Source organism: Equus asinus, chromosome 7 (assembly GCF_041296235.1).
Source record: "Equus asinus isolate D_3611 breed Donkey chromosome 7, EquAss-T2T_v2, whole genome shotgun sequence".
NCBI classification, from domain to species: domain Eukaryota; kingdom Metazoa; phylum Chordata; class Mammalia; order Perissodactyla; family Equidae; genus Equus; species Equus asinus.
This window is the reverse complement of record NC_091796.1, coordinates 50056099-50079517: the sequence shown is the minus strand read 5'-3', so window position 1 is coordinate 50079517 and position 23419 is coordinate 50056099. Positions and strand designations below refer to the sequence as shown.

General features: G+C 39.5%; 1 protein-coding gene across 21 annotated transcripts in view; it reads right to left on the bottom strand.

Moving 5' to 3' along the window:
• DLGAP1 (DLG associated protein 1) overlaps positions 1 to 23419 on the bottom strand; it is an 843533-nt gene that overhangs the window by 264235 nt on the left and 555879 nt on the right. For 4 of the 21 annotated variants that reach the window (XM_070513329.1, XM_070513331.1, XM_070513330.1 and 1 more), the window contains exon 2: positions 1720 to 1833. The exons of 15 other annotated variants lie outside the window; for them this stretch is intronic. In XM_070513329.1, coding sequence (XP_070369430.1) covers positions 1720 to 1833 — 114 coding nt within the window. Of the gene's footprint in view, positions 1 to 1719; positions 1834 to 23419 lie in introns of those variants that run through there. 2 more of the 21 variants (XM_070513326.1, XM_070513327.1) reach the window with 1 other exon arrangement.

Below are 23419 nucleotides of genomic sequence, written 5' to 3'. Positions count from 1 at the left end.
TCAACCTGTCAAATAAAGAAACTGAGGTCCAGAGAGGTTAGTATGAGTTCTGGATGACACTGTACCCAAGCTGGGGTCTGCCATTCGCATTCCAGATTTTTTTTTCCCCTCCATATTCAGATCTTGGCTGTCTTGTAACAACTGTTATTTTATGATCATCTAAAGAACAGATATTTCAGATAAGATAACTTCTTAAGAGTTTCAAAGTCTGTCTGGAATAAAAAACTTAATAAAACAAAGATTACATGCCTTGAAACAAAAGTTATAAGAAATACTATTTCAGACATGGGAAGGCTTACTTTTAAAAGGCTCTTTCAAAGCACATGTGGTTTGCGTCCCCACTTTGGGCTGCAGTCATAAAGTGTAATTCACTGTAGACAGAGTCAGACATTCTGTACCAGTGATGGTCTGAGGGAGGATGGCTGGGTGATGAAGCCATGTGTGAGTGACTGCTTGACAGTGGATTATTTCAAGATGGCAAGTTGGATGGTGAGGGTTGGAATAATGAAAATGTGTGAGATTTTGGGAAATCTGAGAGCCACAAAAGGAATGAAGACACTTAGAAAGCCGGGACAGCTGAAATGGAGCATATGTCCTGAAATATACCAGGGGAGGCCAGTGCAATTCTGTGAGCAGTACTGGGCTGCAGAGATTTGGGAGGAAAACTGATGAACCTAAGGCTGAGGTTTGATTTAAAGCAAAGTTCTATTTCATCAGGAACCAAAAAACTAGGAGAAATAACTTAGGCATTTGATTGATTAGGTAGAAGCAAAGGCGATATAGCAAGGAAGAGCAGTGATTAAAATGGTAGGTATCAATACTAGGTTTATATCTCCAAGGCCACCCATCAGCAGCTGTTGATTTCTTCAACAACTGGGTATTTCAATTAAAGCAACCAGGTAAATAAGGGCGCTTGGTTATGGCTGAGGGTGTCAACCTACTTGGCCTTTCCTAGAGAGGAAGGGTAAATATGAGGAGGAACACTGTATTTATGAAAGGAGAGCTAGGGATCTGACTTCACAGAGTAATCTGACATTGATGGAATAATATCAAAGGACTGGAAGTGATACCTATGTTACTCTATTTTAATTCTTCCAGCAGTCCTGTGAAATAGGCATTACTGTTTCCGTTTTACTACTGCCAAACTGAGACTCAAAAGCTTAAATGACTTGCCCAAGGTCATAACAAGTAGGAGTCTGCATTTGTCTAACACCAAAGCTTTTAACAACATCACCCCACCTCTGATGAATGTATGTCGATTGAGTGCATGAACAAATAAACTAAGGGGAAAAAAAGAGGAACACATACTCCCACTCGACTAATGTTTTTTAATAAAATGCAACTATCGAAATAGATATAAATATTATCTTGTCACTAATTTGCTAGCACAGATAAAGAGGGTTTAAAATAATAAATACTTAAAATAATTAGGAAGTAAAATAGTGTTTGCTGTCTCACGGTTTCGTGGCACCGTACCTACTGGTGTTATGAGACACTGCTTAAACACAAATGCACCGTTGTGGGGAATCAGAAAACTTGCAGGACAGACACACCTTGCAAGAGTGGCTTTGCGGGTCTCTAAGCACTCTAGTGGTTTTTGGCATTTGTAAGGAGGCTTCACCCTGGATTTCAAGTTCCCGCCTACCAGTTTTTACAGAAATGGCTGTAGTGTGTTGGCCTTCTAAGCACTTTTAGTGAGCTCTCAGATTCCCTACTCACTCGGCTCCTTTGCATCTTCTTTGCAGCTGGGAGAACTGCCTTTCTGCTCCACACAGCTTTCAACTTGACAAATGCGACTTGGCATAAATGTCCCTGTAGCCTTTTTAGCTTGCTCTTCTCATAGCAAAAGCAGAAAAAAAGAGCAAGAATAGGAAAATTACAATTACGCGATGTGCAGATCCCATGGTCTGATTGGTGTTTTCCAATCAGATTTGCCTGGCAACCGCCCTTTCTAACTCCCCTTGAAGCCCGAAGCTGGTGTAAAACTTAATTCGCTTCAGATTGCTTTAAAATTACCTTTTAAGGACAAGAATAAATACCTACTTCGTTTTAAATAGGCCGTATACCCTTTGCCACATCTCCCTCCAAATAATGTTTTTAAACACTCTTGAATAGAACTTTGTCAACAGTGCTATACAATGGGCATTTGCTCACTGTGACCCTATGGAATTATTCTCACCCACGAACATGTGTAAGTATCTACACGGTACCCAGCACCATAGCAGGTGCCGGGTAAATACATACTCTGAAAGCATTTTACAAAATATGGTCTCTGGTCTCAAAGGGGTTTACACATTTTAAGTGGAACAAGCAAATCTGGGGATGGATGAAGGAAAAGAGTAAAAACAGCTTTAAAGCAAGTCAAGCTGAGTTGAGTATTAAACCTCAGTACCTCTGAATTACCTGCTGGGTTTGTCGTTTGTTCTCATAAATACTCTCCCTAGTGGTAAAACTGTTCCTTAGGAGTTGAATGTGTGTGAAGCACACGGATGTCATTGGGAAATGGCACTGCAGGAGAAATGCAGAGGGGCAAGAGCTGTGATCCTCCACGCAGGGGAGGGATCCACGGGCCTTGGAGGGCTGCCTGAAGATGTTATGGAGGTGACGGCTGACACCAAAGGGGGCACCATCCATTAGGAAGAAGCCCTTGTGACACCACATCAAGAAACAGTAACTAAGACACTACACTCCAGTATGATGTGGGGACAGAGGAGGAAAATGAATTTTATTCATTGTCCGCTCTGTATTTTGACTGTAGTGGACATTTGTGGGTTTTGCTACCCTCATTCTACTTCTGGTTCCTGTAGTCACATCCTCGTGATTTTGCTTTGGGGAACCTTCCTCCCCCAACTTGAGGTCCATATGTTACAGGAGTAGCACAGGAGGCGGGCTCAGCCAATCAGCACATCACATTCCTCAGCTCCATGGCCTGGCTCAGGGCTGAGTGTGTGATCTAAGCCTGTTCAATCAGCAAGCATCTCTGGACCTTGGGATGCTGAGACTGAGATAGTTCCTCTCTCATTCAGTACATCAATAGGGAAGCAATCAGCCTTAGGACCTGCTGGTAGCCATTTTATAATTCCTAATATACAAACCTTATCTCGCGGAATACAAAAACCCAATGCTGTTAGTAATCCCATTTCAAAGACGAGAAAATTGAGACTTCATGCTATTAAATAACTTAAGAGTACATTTAACAGCTAGTACATCAGAGTCAGAATTGAAAGGCAGGTTTGTCTTACTCAAATTTCTATGCTTTTTTCATCATTTCATGCTGCTGTCTTTAAGTTTCAAAACTTAGTAATTTTCCATTAAACATAAAATTCAAGTGTTAAGTTGCTGGGAGATTCAATGCTATAACATTTTGGAAATTGTAACAAGTAGTGAGGGTTAGATGCTTGGAAGAACCAAAAGACCTTAAAGTAATGTTCGCAGATTACTCATTACCTAGCAGTTATAGTTGACTACAAGTTGTAGTGAAACATAAGGAAGAACAAAAGAATCTTGAAAGATTGCAAGATAAAAACAATAAAGGTTTAGGTGCTTACACTGACTATACAGCAGATAAGCTATTTAGAGCCCTTTCTTAGTTTTTAATAGAACTCTTCATTTCTAACATGTCTTTGGAGGCAGATCTGTTGGCTTGCAATGGCTTGCTGAGCTATCATACTTTTCCATTACTGTTGTAGTCCCTTTGTGGTGGTGTCTGTCCACCACATCCCCTGTGATTTGTAGGTAAAATTTCAAAAGTTGAATTCCATGAGGCAAACTAGAATTCTGTCGGGTATTCAGAAGCAGAGATGTGGGTAAGGTCAGTGATCTTCCTCCTGGGTTAACAGAAGCTCAGATACCTTCATCAAAACTAAACTTTAGTGTTGGCTAAAATCTTATAAATCTCTCAGCATGTCTGAGATTCCACTACTTGCCAAATGCTTATGAATATGGATCTTTTTCCTCAGAATTTAAAATCCAATAATTATATAATAAATAGTACAGCTATCTTCCAAATGCTTATGAGTATGGATTTTTCCCTTAGGAAAAAGTTGATAATCTTATTATGAAAAAACGGTACAGCTAGTTTAGAGTCTATAAAATATCAAGCCAATCACCTCTAGTGTTAATATTTAATTTCAAAATTATAAATTTTGAAATAAATTTCAGCAAATATTTTCTGTTATGTTTTCTACCACTAATTTTGGGATACTAAGTTTCTCAAATGAGGTTGTAAATTATTGCACTTGTGAATCATTAACTTAGCTATTTGGCATCCATAAAGAAAAAAGCAATAGATTTACGAAGAGATACAAGTCAAAATTTTCTGCTTTTCATCACTTTCATCAGATTACCACTGCATCTCGGTGCTGCTTGGATGTTTTATTCCAAGTTACATTCACAACACCTAAAAGTATACTGCATTCAAATGGGCCAAAATAGAATCTTTCCTTCATGAATCCCACTCATTCTAATTCAATAAAACCACTATCTTTCAAGTTATGTGAATCTAGTTCTTGATATCTAGAAAGAACTAAATAATATTTTGGGTGTCCTTACGCACATGTGTAATACAAAATTCCACTTTCACAATCACCGTTTGGGGAAGCTGCCTCTTGAAGATTTGTACTTTAAACCTATATTTCAGCCCACTTCCTCTAGGCAGCCTGGTATCTAGAAGTGACAGGAGTTGTCACACAAGCATGTGCCAGATGAGTGTAACACACTCGGTAGCTATCTGAACCAGTATTTCCAAACTGGCTGAAGCTCCATTGAAAGGAAATGTCCCAACTGGAGTACTCATTGTAGGGTTTGAGGTAAGGTTTCTTAGACCACATTTTATTATGGTCTTCTCTTCCTTCTCCTAGTGGTTAAGCTGGAGTTAAAAGTACCATTTCTTTTGTGACTTTTTCAAAATATTTGAAAGCATGTATTAATTTATTCAGTGCATATTAATTGAGCATATTATTGTGAAATAGGTACTGCTTTAGGTACTGGGGATACAGCGGTGGATAAACAGAAAAAAATTCTGCCTTCGTGGGGAAAGAGGAAGACAGACATTAATAAAATAAGGAAAATGTATGTTAGATGGTGATATGTGCCATGGAGAAAGAGAAAGCAGAGGAGGGGGAACAGAGTGGATGTGGAGGAGGGTGGGAGGTGGGCTATGCGATTTTAAAGAGCATGGTCTTTGAAGGCCTCACTGAGAAGGCGACCTCTGAGTAAAGATTGAATAAGGGAGGGAGTTAGCCCTGAGATGTGTAGAGAGAGTGCTCAAGTCTGAAAGAAGAGTAAGTGAGAAGTTCCTGAGAGGTGACACGCCTGCAATGCTGACCTGCAGACACCAGGTGGGCGGAGTGGAGGGAGGGGAGATGGAAGGTGAGGACAGACTGATGATGGGCAGGTGTAGGGTCTGGATCACATGGACCTTGCTGGCCATTATAAGGACTGTGGCTTCTACTCAGGGTGAGATGGGAATAGATTGGAGATTCAGATGAGAGATGTGACACATTCTGATTTAAAAGGATCACTTAGGTTGCAGAGTTGAGAGTGACTAGAGGGGAAAGGGGTGGAATCAGAGGGACCAGTTAGGAAGCTCATGCAATAATCCAGACCAGAGTTGAAGGTGCGGAAAGGTGGTAGTATTGAGGGGTCGGGAGAAGATGGGGCCAGTAGGTTTCTTAATGAGTGATTTAGATGTGGAAATTAAGAGAAAGAGAGGAGTTGAGGATGATGCCAAGGTTTCTGTCTTGATCAACCAGAAGAACTGAATTCCCATTGGCTGAGATGGGGAGGCTTAAGGGAGGCACAGAAATGGGGACAAAGATTAGGAGTTCAGTTTGGGACATATTAAATTTGAGATGCCCATGAGATGTCTAAGTAGGTACTGAATAGGGATCTGGATATATAAATTTGAGAGCTCAGGCAATCTGGGCTGAGAAAAGAAATGTCGACATTCACAGGGTATTTAAAGCTCTGAGAACGAACGAGGTGACCTAAGAAATGAGTGTTGGTAGAAGAGAGAAGTGGCCTAAGAGCTGGGCCATTTGGCACTGATCCAACCTGAGGAGATGAGGAGATGAGAAGGAACAAGCAAGCCAGTCTGAGAAGGATCAGTGAGGTGTGTGAAGGATAAATGAGGTCCTGGAAGCTGAGTGAGGAAGGTTTTTCAAGGAGGAAGGAGTAATGAACTGTCACAGGGATTTTTCTCTGGTCCTAATCCCACTGGGACACCCAATCAGCAACACTCATTCTACTCCTTAGTCATTAGCTGCTTTATGCAAAGTGTTCTGCTGTTCATTAATTAGCTTTATCTTCCCAGCAAGACACCAGCTTCTCCAGAGCAAGGCTTTTGTTTTCTTATTCTCTCTCTCTTGAGCAATAGCTTTTAAACAGTTTTTGACTACGTTTCACAGTAAGAAACACATCTTACTTTGGAAGCCAGTATATGCACATATACAACTGGAAGAAAGAAAGAAATACTTAACTTCTCTGCATGCCATGCATTCTGTCTTTTTAAAATTCTCTTCTATTGTCTTCTATTTAATTAAAAATAATGTTGTTGGTGACCCAGTGAATTGATTTCACTAACCACTAATTGATTGCAACCATTGGTTTGAAAAACACCGCTTTTAGAGCATCCAGCACCGAGCATCCGTTTATTATTAATCAGAGAGATGCTGTTCATCTTCGTTTCTCCTGAAGTACCTTCTGTAAAGTAAATGCTCAGTATGTGTTTGTTGAATGAATAGCTTTGAGACTCTAAAGTGATACTTCTTGAATTGAGCTCTCTGGCTCTTAGTTACCTTTACTTTTACTGATTGTACTCGTGTAGAAGAATATTTCCTGAAAGCTCTCTATCTTCAGAATGAGGACAGACAGGAGCATCTTTGTGAATGGGCCTCCAGTGTAGCCAAGAGTCAGAGAACTCACTGGCCAGGGTTGGAGCTGCCCAACCAGATGGAGTGAGTCCACCACTTGCGATAGTACCACATGCACAAAGCAAGGGTAGGCAGCCTGATGTTGAATGTTTTTGCATGTTCTTCTCAACCTCTGCGAGCAGGCGCTATGGGGTTGAAAACATTTTTAAAAACTGAAGTAAGTAAACACATAAGCAAACAAATAAATAAGTAAATGGCTTTCATTCACCTTAGAACAATCCTGTCTTTTTATTCTAATTTATATGGTTTTTGATGTCAATGTGAAATATTTATCATTTAGGAACAGGAGGAAAGAAATCCCATTAAATATCCATGACCAAAATGGATGGAACTGGGACGAAAATCATTAGTAATATGTTTTAGAATTTTGAAGTGTTCAACTATCAACTAAGAAATGATGTGTAATTCAACCGAGACATTTCATTGAAGGAATCTTTCATAGACAAAACAAGAGCTTGGCACATAGTAAGCCCTCAATAAATGTTAGGTAATGTTTAAATCCTTCCCCATACAGCACACCTACAAATGTGGTCCAGAAGAAAATGGAGTATTTTCCCACCATGTAATTCATGCCCAGATAGTTTTTCACTTATAGGCAAGAAGCATCGTGCAATGAATAAACGGTCATGTGCCGTATAAGCACATTTCAGCCAAGGATGGACCACGTATATGATGGTGGTCCCATAAGATTAGTGCCACATAGCCTAGGTGTTTGGTAGGTTAGACCATCTAGTTTGTGTAAGTACACTCTATGATGTTCTAACAAGGATGAAATCATTTAACAACACATTTCTCAGAACATAGCCCTGTTGTTAAGTGACACATGACTATAGTACAGGTTTTGGAATCAGGATAACCTGGGTTCAAATCTGACTCTACCACTTACCAGACATGTGATTTTGGCCCAGTTACCTTAATATCTTTGAAACTCGGTGTTCTCAAACATAAAATGAGGACAGTAACATACTTTAGGGACTTACTATAAGGATAAAGATAATATAAAATTATATATATATGTATATATGCATAATGTTTACTAAATAAAAGCTTGGTTTTGGGAATTTAGAAGGTATTTTCATGTCAGACTCATGTTGTAAGCGATGGCTAAGTTTCCACGTGGGGCCAACCCCTACAGCCTATTTAATTCATAAAAGGGCTGAACCATGAGGGCATATGCAAAGGTTCCAAAGCTCTTTGAGCCTGGGAGTGGGAGCCGGCTTGGGGTGGGGAAGATAGTGCATTTGGGGGAATCTCCAGAGGCCTGTATGTGAGGGACGATGGGTCAGCCAAGGTTCTTAGAGCAGAACAGAAAAAACAGAGATTTATTTTAAGAAACTGACTCACATGATTATGGGGGGTGGCAAGTGTGAAATCTGCAGGGCAGGCTGGTAGGCTGGAAACTCAGGCAGGAGCTGATGCTGCAGACCGGAGGCAGAATTTCTGCTGCTCAGGGAAATCTCAGTTTTGCTTTTAGGTCTTTCAACTGATTGGATGAGGCCTACCCACATTATCCAGGGTAATCTCCTTTCCTTAGAGTCAATGACTGTAGATAGGAACTGTATCTACAAAATTCCTTCACAGTGACATCTAGATTAGTGTCAGATTAAAATAACTGGGGACTCTAGCTTAGCCAGATGGCTGCATAGAACCAATAATCACAGATGGGAACTTGAGTGGCAACTTCTAGGGTAGTGGGTGCAAGACTCCAGGAGCAGACAGGGCCCCCATAGCACTGACTGATATATGGGTTCTCCTCAGCTGCTAGCTGTATGTGCTCCTTTTATTCTTCTAAGGAGTTAGTTTGGGTCAAAGACGTAAGTGTAACTACTAACTTGCTAACCAGCTGTTCAGGAGGCCCCCAAAGGCCATCGCAGCAGAGTGAGCCTCTCTGTGCTGGCTTTGCACACAAAGCCTAGCAGAGTGCCTGGCACATCAATTTAATTGACAAGTTTTTAAGAGCAAGGGAATTATTCATGAAATTTTCATCTCTTGTTGACGAACGGGAAAAATCTACAGTCACCTGAAACGTCATTATCACATCAAATAAACAGGAATTTCAAACACTGATCTTTTATTTAAACCCTCCTACATTCTACAAGACCAAAAATTCCATAATGATTTGTCTAAATAAAACAGAGAGCTAACCTAGAAAAAATATTTACTCTAATAACCTGAATATACTACTAATGTAACACTTATCATATTATTTTAAAACCATTTGCTTATAAATCTGTCTCACTCACCAATCTGTAAGCAACTTGAGAGGAAGAATGATGTCATTTGTCTGGCAGAGACTATATCTTATTTATGCCTATATTCCTAGTTTTAAGGAGAGTATCAAATCAAATCAAACACAATACAATAAAATAAAATTGCTCATGAAATCTTTTATTACATTGCCTGAGTTATACCTGATTTATTAATCAGTCGGGAAGTGTGGGAACTTTTAGTCCTGGATTTAGTCCCCACCAACGGAAGGGAGGAAACCTGGCATTAGATGTGGGCAAGTGGATATCTAAACAGAATAGGTCATGAAGGAGCTGGTGGAGGGGTATAGTACCCTGGTGGTGGGTTGGGGTTGGGGGTGGATGCATAACCAGCACCCAGAGGAGAGTCTTTGGTGGCCTCCTGGGAGCTGTAGTTGGATGTGTCTATGGAGATCTTTAGGGAACCGCAACCACATCCCACAGCAGAGTCAATGAACTCCACTAGGCCCAGAGAGCCCCATCACCAGACCATGGCAGGACCAGTCAAGCAGAATTCTAAAACTGTCATCTCACTCACTGTATTCCAAAGCACATTTTATGGATCACTCATCCTTAGAAATACTCTGTGGAAGAACTTTCCAAGATGGAAGAGGTTTGGTTCTATGTTGCATTGCTCTCTCAGAGAGCTGCCATCCATATTATCATCTTAAAGATTCCAGGATGTCTGCCAGTAAAGAAACCTAAGTATATTACTCAGTATATCAAATTCAATTCCTTTTCTTCACATGAACATCTATTCACATCATACTTTAATAAATGTCAACTCGCTCACTTACAAATGAAGAAACTGACAGTTAGATGGCTAATAAGGAGGAGAGTTGGGCTAGAATTCAGATCTCTTCTCTCTCGGACCTGTGCGCTTTCGGCTTCATCAAATTGTAACTATCTATCCACTAAACTCAACAAAATAAAAAAATAATTAATCTATGTGAATACTTTTCAACAATTTTAAAACTGTTTTGATCTCCCTGTATGGATGCGTAGAGGACAAAAAGAGAGGGAGGCTTCCGTGTGTAGAGAGGAGGAACCATAACAAAACCCAGTCTTTGGGAACTTACACATTGTGTCAAGTCTACGCCGTTATTTGTTCCACTTAAGGAATCTGTGCAAATGAAATACAGTAATAGAGAAATGAAAGTGGCATTGGCCTATTAAAATAGGTGTCACGTCTTGCATTTTATATCATGAATCTAGACCATGACAACATTTTATGGTAAAAACTCTAATGAGGTAAGTCTTACTCAGGATAATAAATAATTATCTTTGGATGTAGAAGAATCTTTGCTAATGGCATGCATGCTCCATTATTCCTTCTATTGCCAAATATTGACTGGAATTCAGTCTTTAGGGTTCTCTCACACATACATGAATACATATGCACACTTCATATTCAGTGATGATGCTTTTCCTATTACAGAAGTTGTGAATTACCTACGGACAGTAAAATGCAGATATATTTCATTTGAGAAGGGCTTTTTTTTGGTCTTTTTTTTTTCTTTCTTTACCTTTTTGGTAATGAGTCAAACTGACCTGATTTGGGTTCTTTGGATATTCATACTTCCTAGTAACAATGCTGGCTTTCTGCAATTCATAAACACCTCACTACAGCTGGATGAGTGGGCACTTAACCTCCCACTCAAGTTTGCAATTGTTTATGCAGAGTAAAAAATTCTGAATTAATAGGAAAGCATTAAATTAAGCTCCACTTATGATATCCCATTTGACAAAAAGAAATTATTTTCTTTTTCATGAGGCAGATTTGGACAACATCCAGAAAAAGACAAAACAAAACAAACTGTTTTGTGTCAGAATGTCCACAGGGAACTTTTTTGTTAGGAGGACATAGTTCTTAAGTCAGGAAAAAAAAAATTTAAGCGGCTTCCTAGTTTCTACCCAAACCAGTCAAATGTCCCTGATCTCAATGGAGTAAGTCTGAAACATAGAGAACATGTTCTGGGAGTGGAGTGACCCCTGTGGGGTAGGAGTAGGTGGGAAAGGTGGGGCATCTTAGTGCCCTCCCCACCACCAAGGTGGGGGGTAGACACTACTTTCTCCCTTGTATACCCACCTGACTAACAACTCGGATTTCTTCTCTCCTTTTATCTAAGGTGCTCCTAGATGTAAATATTGACCTGATTTCAGTTGTAATAAATAAATGGGGCACAGAGGCAAGAGAAACTCATAAGCACCTTGCCTCTCTGGGGTTTTCAGGGATGGCTTTCTGAATGAGAATCATGTAAGTTAACAATTGATTTTTCTGCCCAATTTTGTAGGAGGCATAATTTTCTTGAATTTTCTATGAATGAGGAAATGCATTTATTTGTTTTGTTTTGATTTACAGAACATCTTTCCCTTGTTCTTATGTTACATAGAAACCAAAAGGAGACATAAAAATTGTGTCTGGGAAGCATTTGGGTATCATGAAATATTTAAATCAGAAGTTTCCAGCACATGTGATCAATAGAAGTAGAGGGATACTGGGCATCTGACCCAATTGCCCTTTGGAGCATTATCACAGGCTAGTATAGGAGGATTCAATTCTGACAAAATTTTAATATCTTCCTTAAGGTACATGAGGATGTAGATTTACAGAACACAGAGTACCTCAGTGTAAAAATCCTACTACTGCATTAATTTAATTAACAATGAAAAACTCATGATCCATTTCTATAGAAGTTGATGATATAAAGAAAGCATTGACTGAAAGGCTAAATATATCAAAATAAAGTCTGCAATTTATTCAGCTGATAAATTGATACAAAGATTTATTTCCTAGGTGACTTATTACAGCATTGTTTGTAAAGCTAAAAACGTGATCGTGAATAACGTTGCTAAGTATGTACTGTTAACATGCTAGTTCCTCCATATGTAATGTTGAAATATAGTAGAATGAGGTCTTCATGAAGGCAGGGACTTCGTTTCCTTCAAGTCTGTATTCTCAGTGTCTGGAAGTGTGCCCAGCACACGACAGAGGAGCATTAAACATTTGCTAAACGAATGAACACTCCCATATAGTGAAGCATTTCATAGCTATTAGAAGAATGAGGCGGATCTACATGCACCGACATGGAAAGAGGACCAATATAGTCTATAAAGTGTAAGGGCCAAGTGCTGAACAGTATTTACACACGATACCAGTTTGTTAAAAAAGAAGAAAAAACACATATACACATATATATTTTTGTTTGAATTCATGTATAAAATATCAGAAGGAAATGTTAAAATGATAACTGTGGTGGTTATCTTTAGGAAGTAGGAATGGGGAGACTGGGGAGCAAGGGCTTTTACTTTTAACTCCATGCCATTCTGTACAGTTTGTATGTTTTCAGAATTAACATATATAACTTTTTTTTTTTGAGGAAGATTTGCCCTGAGCTAACACCCACTGCCAATCCTCCTCTTTTTGCCGAGGAAGATTGGCCCTGAGCTAACATCCGTGCCCATCTTCCTCTACTTTACATGTGGGATGCCTACCACAGCATGGCTTGCCAAGCAGTGGGTAGGTTTGTGCCCGGATCTGAACTGGTGAACCCCAGGCCAGCACAGCGGAGTGTGCAAACTTAACCACTACACCACCAGGCCAGCCCCAACACATATACCTTTTATTAGACTTTGAGTGGTGAACACGATGCTGTCTACACCGAAGTCGAAATATAATGATGTACACCTCAAATTTACATAATGTTATAAACCAACGTGATCTCAATAAAAAATGAGTTAAATTTTAAAAACTTAGTGAATTCTGTGGCAAAACCTCCAATTCACTTTTTTTTTTTTTTGCTGGGAAACATTTGCCCTCAGCTAACATCTGTTGCCAATCTTCTTCATTTTTTTCTTTCTCCCCGAAGCCCCAGGGCGTAGTTGTATATTCTAGTTGTAAGTCCTTCTGGTTCTTCTATGTGAGCCACCACCACAGCATGACTACTGACAGATGGGTGGTGGGGTTTCATGAACAGGAACTGAACCTGGGTCACCGAAGTGGTGAAAGCACTGAACTTTAACCACTAGGCCATCAGGGCTGGCTCCAACCCACTTTTCTTTAAAAAAATGAAATCTGTGGTAGGACCACCGATTTATAGCCGGTACAGCTCTGTTTTATAGAATTTGTGATAGTCTCTGCATTATCTCAACCTACAGCTACTACTCCATCACTTGCAAAGAAAACCTAAAGAACAGGCTTTAACGGGAAACTGATGAAAGCTGGTTAGGAGAAGCAGAAATTAAAATCTTTAAAGGACTATTATTAAAGAATATATTTTTCGTTCCTATTTTTTCAGCTTGTACTAGAATTTTATTTTCAAAGTTATGAAAATTTACACATAATTCTATGCAAAAATCCATATGTTCTGTGTCAGTGTGCACAACTTACTTTCAAGGAGATGAAATAGCTTATTTAATTGCTGAATTTTCCCATTGGGTTTAGACAATTCAGCTGTTTATCCAGAAGCACTCTGCTTAAAAATAGATGGGATGACATTTGTGGGAGCTTTTTAAAAAATATCTTTTGGAGAAAGAAGCAGAACTCTAATGCCACATTTACCATTTACATCATATAAGTAAGGCAAGTTTTATTTTATGAGGACTTCATGTAAATTATTTGCTTTTCTAACATGTAAACTGTAGCTCTTTTGGAACCAATTACAATCATCGGATGTACAAGGGCATCTCACCTGAGTTTTACTTTTTGGTGACGGTAATTACTTTAATGGAAACCTAAACATGGTTAGAAAGAGTTCCTTATAATTGCATAAGGAGATTTTGCTCTTCTTCCTCTTTCTAACTATGTACTTTTCTGTCATCATTCTTCCATCAGCTATTGAGTGCCTGCAATGTGGCAGGCACTGTGGTTACAAGAATGAATATAAAGATGATTTTGAGTATATTTTACCTGACTTTACAGACCCATTCAATAATATTTATTCCAACCTGCCAAAAGTAAGAAGTGGTTAATATTAGCCTTAAACCTGCTGTCATACGATTCCAGAGTCTAGGATAAGAATTAAAATAGACTGAGCTTAAAATATACTGTCACCCAAAATTTCAAACCGAGTAGATATACAGGAGCACTATAGTCAATTAAAGTATGAAATATTAAAATCAGTGTTTCAATCTTGGTAGCATTGCTGATGGCGAAGGATTATGACACCAGGAGGAAATGAAACCAAATGCATCACTTTCCTACCCAGAAAAATACACCTATCTTAGAATCCTACAGATCTGATTTATTAAAAAACACACTTCAGGAGGAAATTGCATTTATTGGGTAATATGAAAGAGGAAACCAGATCTGTGTGAGGGCATAGGTGTATGTCATCACTATGCACCGTTTCCATCCTCAGTTTTTATAGAAGTTTTCTCTGAATACTCATAAAAGGTAATGGAATTAGATTGTCTTGATTCCTTCGTCAAGCATTCTCCTGACCCTGAATGCTGTCACACGAATGGTATTTGCCCACTGAGGAGGAACTGCACTTTTCGCTCCTTCTGTTATGTGACTTGAATACCTGGCTCGCTCCATTTTGGGCCTGCCACCTGCTCCTGCTCGGAGGTAGCCCGCTGACCTGAAGCCATCGTGGTGGGTGGTCAGGCTAAGAGGGAGAAAGAGTTCTCTACCGCACATTCTTCCATCTCCCCTCAGAATCTACCTCTCAGAGGTGGCTGAAGCAGCCCTCCTACGGGCCACATTGTTCCACTGCGCCTGTATTTTCCTTTTCTTACGTTCTGTGAATGCTTTTAATGGTCTTCCCCACCTCCCCCAAAAGCAGGGATTTTGTGTTTTCTTTCAAATAGCGTGGTATAGTTCTGAGCACCCCGTGGCAATCTGTAAAAGTGATAAATACTAATGAACAATGAAGCAGGCTCTGGAAGCCCTGGGGCTGGCTACAGGAAAATCCAGAATGAGGGAAAAAATAAATCAATTTCTAACACAAAGGCAAGATTTAGCCTCTCATTAGATCCAACTGTTACATGTGAAAAAGTGTGTTAATAAAATGGTACAGGGATTCTGTGCAGGCAGGGGGGGCCAAGCGTGTGGACTAAGCTTTCAAGATGTGTTTTTCATCTTCTTTCCAATTTTAGGTGTCATGATGTAACAGGATTTTAGAATTCAAACATATGTTATTTTCTTTCCTCTTTTCCTTTTATGTTTAAACCATCACTATCATGAATTAGCTCTCTCTCCTCAATAAGTTAGAGTGTTTATTTCTTTTCCATGAAAATGAGGCTTTTAGACATAAGGCGGTATTTAAGTATTTCCCCTCTTCTGGCTTCTTTCAGCTTTATTTGTATTGTGATTTTTGACTCAGGTGTGAATACATTAATTTCGTCAAGCAATGGACTTACTAATCTAATAGTTTATACAAATGTATCCTCTTCATAAACAAAACTTTCAAAAATACCAAATTTTAAAAAACAGGCATGATTTATAATTTTGTTTCGAGAAAGCAAAATATCCCAGGTTATAAAAGTCATGTGCAGTGATGAATGCAGCTACTAAACATTTTTTTCTCTCTCCAGATTCCATGGCAGTTTGGAAAAGAGACTTTTTTTTTTAAAAAAAAAATGGTATATTACTAGTTGATGACGTCTAATTTATAACTTCAGAAACTGTTTCAGAATAATAGCTGACCATCTGCGGTTAAGAGAACTTCAGTGAGTGGGTAAAGGGACTGAGTTTTCCTGTGTTAGCCCAGCAAAATTCCTCTCCTATCACCAGCACAGGACCTTTTATTACAGAGTAATAAAAGCTAGTAAAAATATAACTAGTCTACTTGAGACAAGAAAATATTAAAATTCTAGTTGTTCTTTCTTCAAGGCAACTTTCTTTTAGCAAGGCCCGGTTTGAATCACACTGACCAGGGTCTTTCAGTTGTTAAGAAATATTCCATTGTAAGGCTTATAAACAAATATGACTAGAAATTCTCTGCAGTTGTAAAGCACACTAACTGGGCATGGTTGCTTCTCATATCTGGATCACCCACAATGCCTGGCATTGTGCCTTGCACACACAGGAAGCATTCAAATCGTACAGTTTGAGGCATGTGGGAAGCGTAGGATTTCACGTTCCCCCACAATTACCCTATTTGGTAGAGCGCTGCAACTTTTTCTGTTCACAGTAATGGGTAAACTCTCAGAGCTAGGTTGTTAACTATGTAATTCTAAATTTACTAAATACTTCGGATGGATGTAGGATGAAGCTAAAGTACCTTATAATTTGTTCCTGAGACTTGGCCATACTAAGTGGGCCTTTTGAGTTGCTTGCTTGCTCTGCTGTGGGAAGATGCTGTAGATATTTAATCACTTGATAATTTATTAGTGATGTGTTTAATTCATGTAAGATAATTTTATTATGAATGTGAACATGATGTGTTTTATTACTGCCCTTACTATTTATTTTTGTAATAAAAAGATAATAGTAGCATTCATAAATAATAGTAGCACGCACTGAACATGAGAAATTTAACTTTTTAAGAAAAAAACTGTGAATTTTAGACAGTTTTCTCTTAAATGTAAAATACAACAGGTAAAAATCAACCTGTAGTTTTATTATACTTGAAAATAAATTAGTGTGCATTTAACATAGTATTTTGTTACTCTCCTTTTATAGACAGCCTTGATTAAAAAAATGTCATAAAGGGGATGGCAAATTAGATCTGGAAGTGAAGAAAACTGGTTCTTAAATTCTAGCTCAGATATCGAGTTGTTTGAATTACACAATAGATGATAAAGGAATTAATACATGTTTCATGCATGAAGCAGATCTGGTGTTATCTTCTTTTATAATTTCTTGCTTTTGAGGAATAGGCTGGAAGACCCTAATTTTTTTTAGACATTTACCCTAGGATTCATGAACTTTATTATTTTCTTTATCCCATGATAACCCTGTCCACAGGATACAATTAATGAATCAATTCATCTATCTATTCATTCGTATTTATTTTTTGTTCTTAAAGCCCCCTCATCTTTTTCTTTTTTGCTGTTTCCAGCTTTACTGAGATATTATTGACATATAACATTGTGTAAGTTTAAGTTGTACAATGTATTGACTTGATACCCTTATATATTGCAGAATGATTAGCACCTAGTGTTAGCTAACATCTCATCACATCACTTAAATAGCATTTCTTTTTCGTGGTGAGAACATTTAAGATCTACTCTCTCACCAATCATTCATATTTATTGAGTACTGCTACATGCCAAGCACTGGGGGAGCAGAAGACACAAGTATCAACAGACTGGAATTTGCCCTCGGGGACCTCTCTGTCTTTTGGAGGGAGAGGTGGAATTAGTGCAGGGGAGGGAGCAACAGGCACTCAAGTGTGGTTACAATGAAGCATGGAAATTGCTAGAAAATACATACTAGATAGTGTAATTAGCATGGAAGCTGGTTCAAGGAGGTCATGCTTGAGACTTGAATGATGGGCAAGACTTTGCCAGCTGGGCCCCAGGAAAAGAAGAGGGAGAGGAAATAGTGTATTTGGAGGCACAGCCATACGAAAAGGCACAGTGTGTTCTGTAGGAAATACTAACACATAAATACGCGGAGAGTTCAAACGGAGCAAATGTCCTTTCGCACCTAGGCCTCTCTGGCTTCCGCTAGAAATAGATTAAGTTGAAGGCACTCAGTCTCCTGCTAATAGTCTTGACTTGGTTTAAAGCACAACAGAATTTTTCAGAATTCCTTTTCTTGGATTGTCTTTTTCCATCAGTAATATGGTGCTGAGAACAACAGAAAATGGCTCCCTTTGTTCCCGAGACACAGGTCCTCTTTTCTAAATCCATACTTCATCCCTTCCTCAGCACACCTGGTTGCCCAGGGAAATTCCCCAAACCAGCCTTTCTTCTGAACAGGGCGTTCCACTATCTGCTCAGCCACCCTCTCCTGTCATGTCCCACCATCAACCACCATTCACCACCTGCCTTCTCTGAAAGACCTCACTTCTGTTTATGTCTAAACATGGCTTCACCCTTCGACCTTCTCCTTCTGGACTTCCTGTAACACACCAGCACTGCAGTACCTCCAACCACGTGTTCAGGCACACATTTAGTACTTGGAGGGCCTCTCCTCCCCACACACCAGCCTTTGTAATATCCCCTTTCTTATGTTATCAGCTCATTTGGAGTCATCTTTCATTTCCCAAAATATCACCACTGTATTAATTTCCTATGGCTGCTATATCAAATTATCACACACTTAGCGGCTTAAAACAACTCATATTTATTCTCTTGTAGTTCTGAAGGCCAGAAGTCCAAAATTGGTTCACTGAGCTGAAACCAAGATATTACAGGGCTGAGCTCGCTCAGGAAGCTCTCTGGGAGAATCCATTTCCTTGGCTTTTCTACCTCCTAGAGCTGCATTGCATTCTTTGGCTTAAGGCCCTTTACTCTATCTTCAAGATCAGCACCACAGCATCTTCAAATCTCTCTCTGCCTCTGTGGTCACATGGCTTTCTTCTTTAGTCAAGTCTCTCCCTCTTATAAAGACATTTTTGATTACATTTAGGGCCCATCCAGATAAGCCAGGACAGTCTTCCCATCCCAAGATCCTTAATCACATATGCAAAGTCACATTTGCCATATAACGTAACGTTCACAATTTCTTTGGATTACGATGTGGCCATACTTGGAGCCATTTTTCCATATAGCACAACCACCAACACTATCATCATGGTTGAGTGCTTGCTCTGTGCTGGGGGACACTTCACGAGGTAGGCACCCTTATCACCTGTTTTACAGATGAAGAAACTGAGGCACAGAAAAATTAATTGACTTGTTCAAGGTCACATAGATAGGAAAATGGTAGAAAGAGGATTCAAACCTAGGTCTGTCAACTTGAAAGCCTTTGCTCCTCACACAAGGCTGTATTGTCTCTCACGTTTTGTGACTCTGTGTGTCTGTGTGTTGGTTTGGATCCCAAGGACCCTAAATACTGTCACAGTCAACACGAAACGGAACATGTCCCAGAAATTGTACGTCCCTTCTCTAACTGTACTTCTAGATATTTCTTCTGCAGAGAGCACTGCTAATTAAGTGGTTGGGTGGTAACGAGCAGCAATTTGCTTCTCCCATGAAAGACCAATGGAAGCCCCCTACGTAGTGTGACATCGGGCTGTGGCTGAGGAACATTAGGGGCTAACTGAGCTCAGGCAAAAGCACCACAGAAAGAGTAATCATAGAGCAGAACCAGGAAAAAACCCATGTTGAAAAGGACAATGGAAATGAAACAGAACTGTTTCACTATGGAGAGAGCAAGAAAGGCAGAACACTCCTGTGACACAGGGGCTGCAGAAGAAAGCTGGAGAATAGAGAATAGAGCACAAAGAAAGGTACTTTCAGATTAACAATAGGGGAAAGATACACTCAGGGCAGACTACTGGAGGTCAGAAAGCAAAAGAACAGGCAGGCAGGGAAAAATCAAGAATTTTTCTACAATCCACTATTCATTTCTAAAATTTAAATTTTCTTTCATCCTAAGGAGGCAGTGGGCTATGTGGAGAATACAAAGAGTTGACCCCTAGAATCAAACAGACTGAGGGGCCCATTCCTCACTCTCAGTGTCCCTTATAACTTGAGCCTCGTTCTCTCTATTATAAAATGGGAATAAGAACATGAAGACTAAAGAATTTACATGAACTGCTTTAGCATAGTACTTTTCAGGAATGAGTCACATAAAGATTCATTGCATTTAGTTTCTGCATCCCCATCAAAACAAAACGTAATGGGGGCTGGCCCGGTGGTGCAGCAGTTAAATTTGCACGTTCCGCTTCGGCGGCCCAGGGTTCACTAGTTCGGATCCCGGGTGCGGATATGGCACCGCTTGGCAAGCCACGCTGTGGTAGGCATCCCACGTATAAAGTAGAGGAAGATGGGCACGGATGTTAGCTCAGGGCCAGTCTTCCTCAGCAAAAAGAGGAGGATTGGCAGCAGATCTTAGCTCAGGGCTAGTCTTCCTCAAGGAAAAAAAAGGTAATAAAGCTTGTTAAGGAGTCCTAGTATCTATTCAAGCATTCAGACAGAATTTACTTACGCTTGTTCATGACCACAACTGTGAATACAAGACTAGATATCTACCTCATGAAACTCATAGGCTAGTGGAATAGGCAATCTTATATAAAATAGAAGAAGCATGATAAGGAAATAATGGATGCTGTGAGAATTAGTGGGAGAGGGTATTGGACTCAAACTTGGCCAGTCAGAGAGGACTTCCGGGAGGAAGTACCATCTCAGACATGACTAGAAGGTTGAAAAGGGAGTATGTAGGGGAGAGAGGAGTTTGAGTTGAATGGATAGAAGAGACAAAAGAGGCAGCAGCTCATGCAAAGGCCCTGGGCAGGAAAACATGGCACCGTGAGAAAATTAAAAGTAGATTAGTAGGACTGAAATGCAGAGTGGACAGAGTCAGGGTTAAGAAATGAGGCTGTGAAGAAAAAAGGCCCCCAATTGCGTCATACCCTGTAAGTCATGGTAAAGAGTTTGTGCTTTATCCCAAGAGTAAGGAGGAACCATTGAAGTATTTATAAGCAGAAGATTTAGTGATTCTATTTGTATTTATGAAAGATCATTTGGGCTACAGTATACAGAATGGACTGAACTAAAGGAAAACTAAAGTAGGAAGACCACTTAAGAGGTATCTATAATAATCTAGGTGAGAAACTACGTAGATTTAACTAGGATAGTGGCGGAGGGAACACAGAGAAGTGAACAGAAATAAAATTTCTAGGGCTTGGTGATTTTCCCCCTCATTTATTCATTCATTTATTCAACCAACTTTTATGAATCTACGTTGGAGATATGAGGGTGAGGTAGAGAGAAAAACCAAGGTTTCCCCCATGTTTCTTGGTTGAAAGAAATAGGTAGTCAGTGGTGCTATTTACAGGGATAGGAAACACGAGGTAAGGAAGCTTAGTGGGGAAAGTTCTGAGCCCAGTTTTAGAGATGGCAGGTTTTGAGCGATGCCTTTATTTTCCTAACGCAGATATGGGGTCCTTCAGCCTGTGAGCATACATGAAGTAACATTAACAATAATAAGCAAAGTCTAGTGATATTTTAGTCCTCTTTCATCTTTGATCCTCCTCCACTTAATTCTGATTGTCCCCAAGAACGGGCTTCACGTTGTATTTGGGAACAAATCTGTTTGCTGCCTTCTGCTCGGGCCTCCTTGCCATGGTGCCAAGAACTTCTTATGATGGTGGGCCATCTGTGACAATGCTGCTGCCTCAGTTACCACTGTCCTCAGCTGATGGGTGCTCTGTGGACTTTGCTAAGTGTGTGTGTGTGTGTGTGTGTGTATGTGTGAAGGGAACGTAGTGGTGCTGCTTTCTCTAGATTTTCTCCCTTAATTAACGAATATGGAGAGTTAACGTGTGAGTCTGTCAGTAACACATGCCTTGCATTGGCACCTTGAAGGAAGCTTGAAAGGACCGACAACTTTGCATGTCATCTGGGAGCATGAGTGGGTTGACCACTAAGAAAAAAGAATCATGAAAACGATGCTGGTCACACAGCCTTGCATGTTTTCAACATTAGGTTGGTTTTAAGTTGCAAAAGTGGATAAAAAGTCATGTTGGTATAAAACTTTTCTTATTGTACAAAGGACAGGAAATAGAAGACAACAACTTGGTGGTTACAAAAATTGGTTTTTTAGCTTGTTTGTTTCTTCTAGCTTTAAAATGGACACAGTGCAGTGCATAGGTTCTGGACCAGTGATACTGGGGAGAAGGGAAATGGGAAAAATATTAGAATTAAAGAAGCAAAAAGAGTATGGGGCAGCCAAGGATGGTCTGGACTGACAAGTGTGCGAGGGAATGGAGGGAAAGAGGAAAAAAGACCCAAACCCCTTACAAATCCAAATAACCCATCATATTTGAGCTTCCAACAGAGTTCTACAAACAGAAATTGAACATATTTTAAAAGCTTCAAGTATGAATAGGTAACATATGTCTGTCTTGGGGTTCTTAAAAATGAACTGTGATAAACTAACATGCCACACTCCTACTTCTCATAGGTTTACTATGTTAGAGGCTTTTTAAGAGAAATGCCTAAAATTGGTAGGTGGAACATGGGTGATAGGTAAGTGGAAATAAGTCACTAGTGGTAACTAAATACTTGTGCTCAAACTTAGCATCTGGTTTGTGCTTCCAGGAAAAACGGACATTGTGAACAATTTAAATGGGGAGGGGAAAGAAAAGATCCTCCCTTTCTGTAAAAGTCCGATTGTGACGTTTAAAGATTTCCACAAAACAAAAATATCTGGTGCCCACATCTCATTTCCCACGCCAAAAAACAAAATGGAAGCTCGGACAATAGGAATAAGAGAAACATTTCCCTTCCATTTCTCCAAAATTTCCCAGATACTTTGGCTGTTTTGAACAGACCTTCTAAATCTCTTTTGAGGTCACCTACTTTGAGACAATAGAGTCTCTGATTTTCAGGTGACACGACAGTGAGCCCAGAAAACATAAATCTTAATCATATTTTTCACTTTTGCCATTCTTACAGAAAAGATCGCAATTTCTTCCCCATTTTGCAAAGCTTTTGCTAGTTTCAGGGATTTGTGCTACGATCTGACTAAAATAAAAATCCCTGAAAATCTCTATCACAAAAAGCAAAGCCAGCCTAGCAACTGTTCATCATTTCTTGTGTTTGAAGATACAGTAGCCAAGGTAGCAATGGAAGTCTCAGAGGTCTGATGGTTTTTAATCCCATGAACTTTAGTGGACAAACAAGTACATTTTCCACATGAACTGAAATCATTGCAGCCATGGCAAATCAAGGAAGTAATAATGAAAATTCACATTACTGGTATGCTGCTATTTTAAAAAATACAACCTTACAAAATAAAATCTACCTAAACTGAAGCTGTGGAATAATTTTAACAATTGAAAATTACTACCTTCTCTAGAATAACATGTACTTAGAAATGAAATGACTCAGAAACCAACATGATGCATGTATTCTGCTTTCTTTAAAGCACATTCAACATCAATTTACAATATATCATGCTAAATATTCAATAAGCAGTACTCAAACAATTTTGTCTGTCTTTGCTGCATCTAAATATTCTGCTGTTTAACTAAATTCACTTTGCACTATAAATGATACAAATATTATTATACAGATGCCATTCTTACTAAAAAGCTGGATTTCTCCCTTAGCCCCTCCAGTACCATAAGCAACCTAATCAAAGGAAAAGGGTGCATTGGGGGTACTCTGTAGAAAATT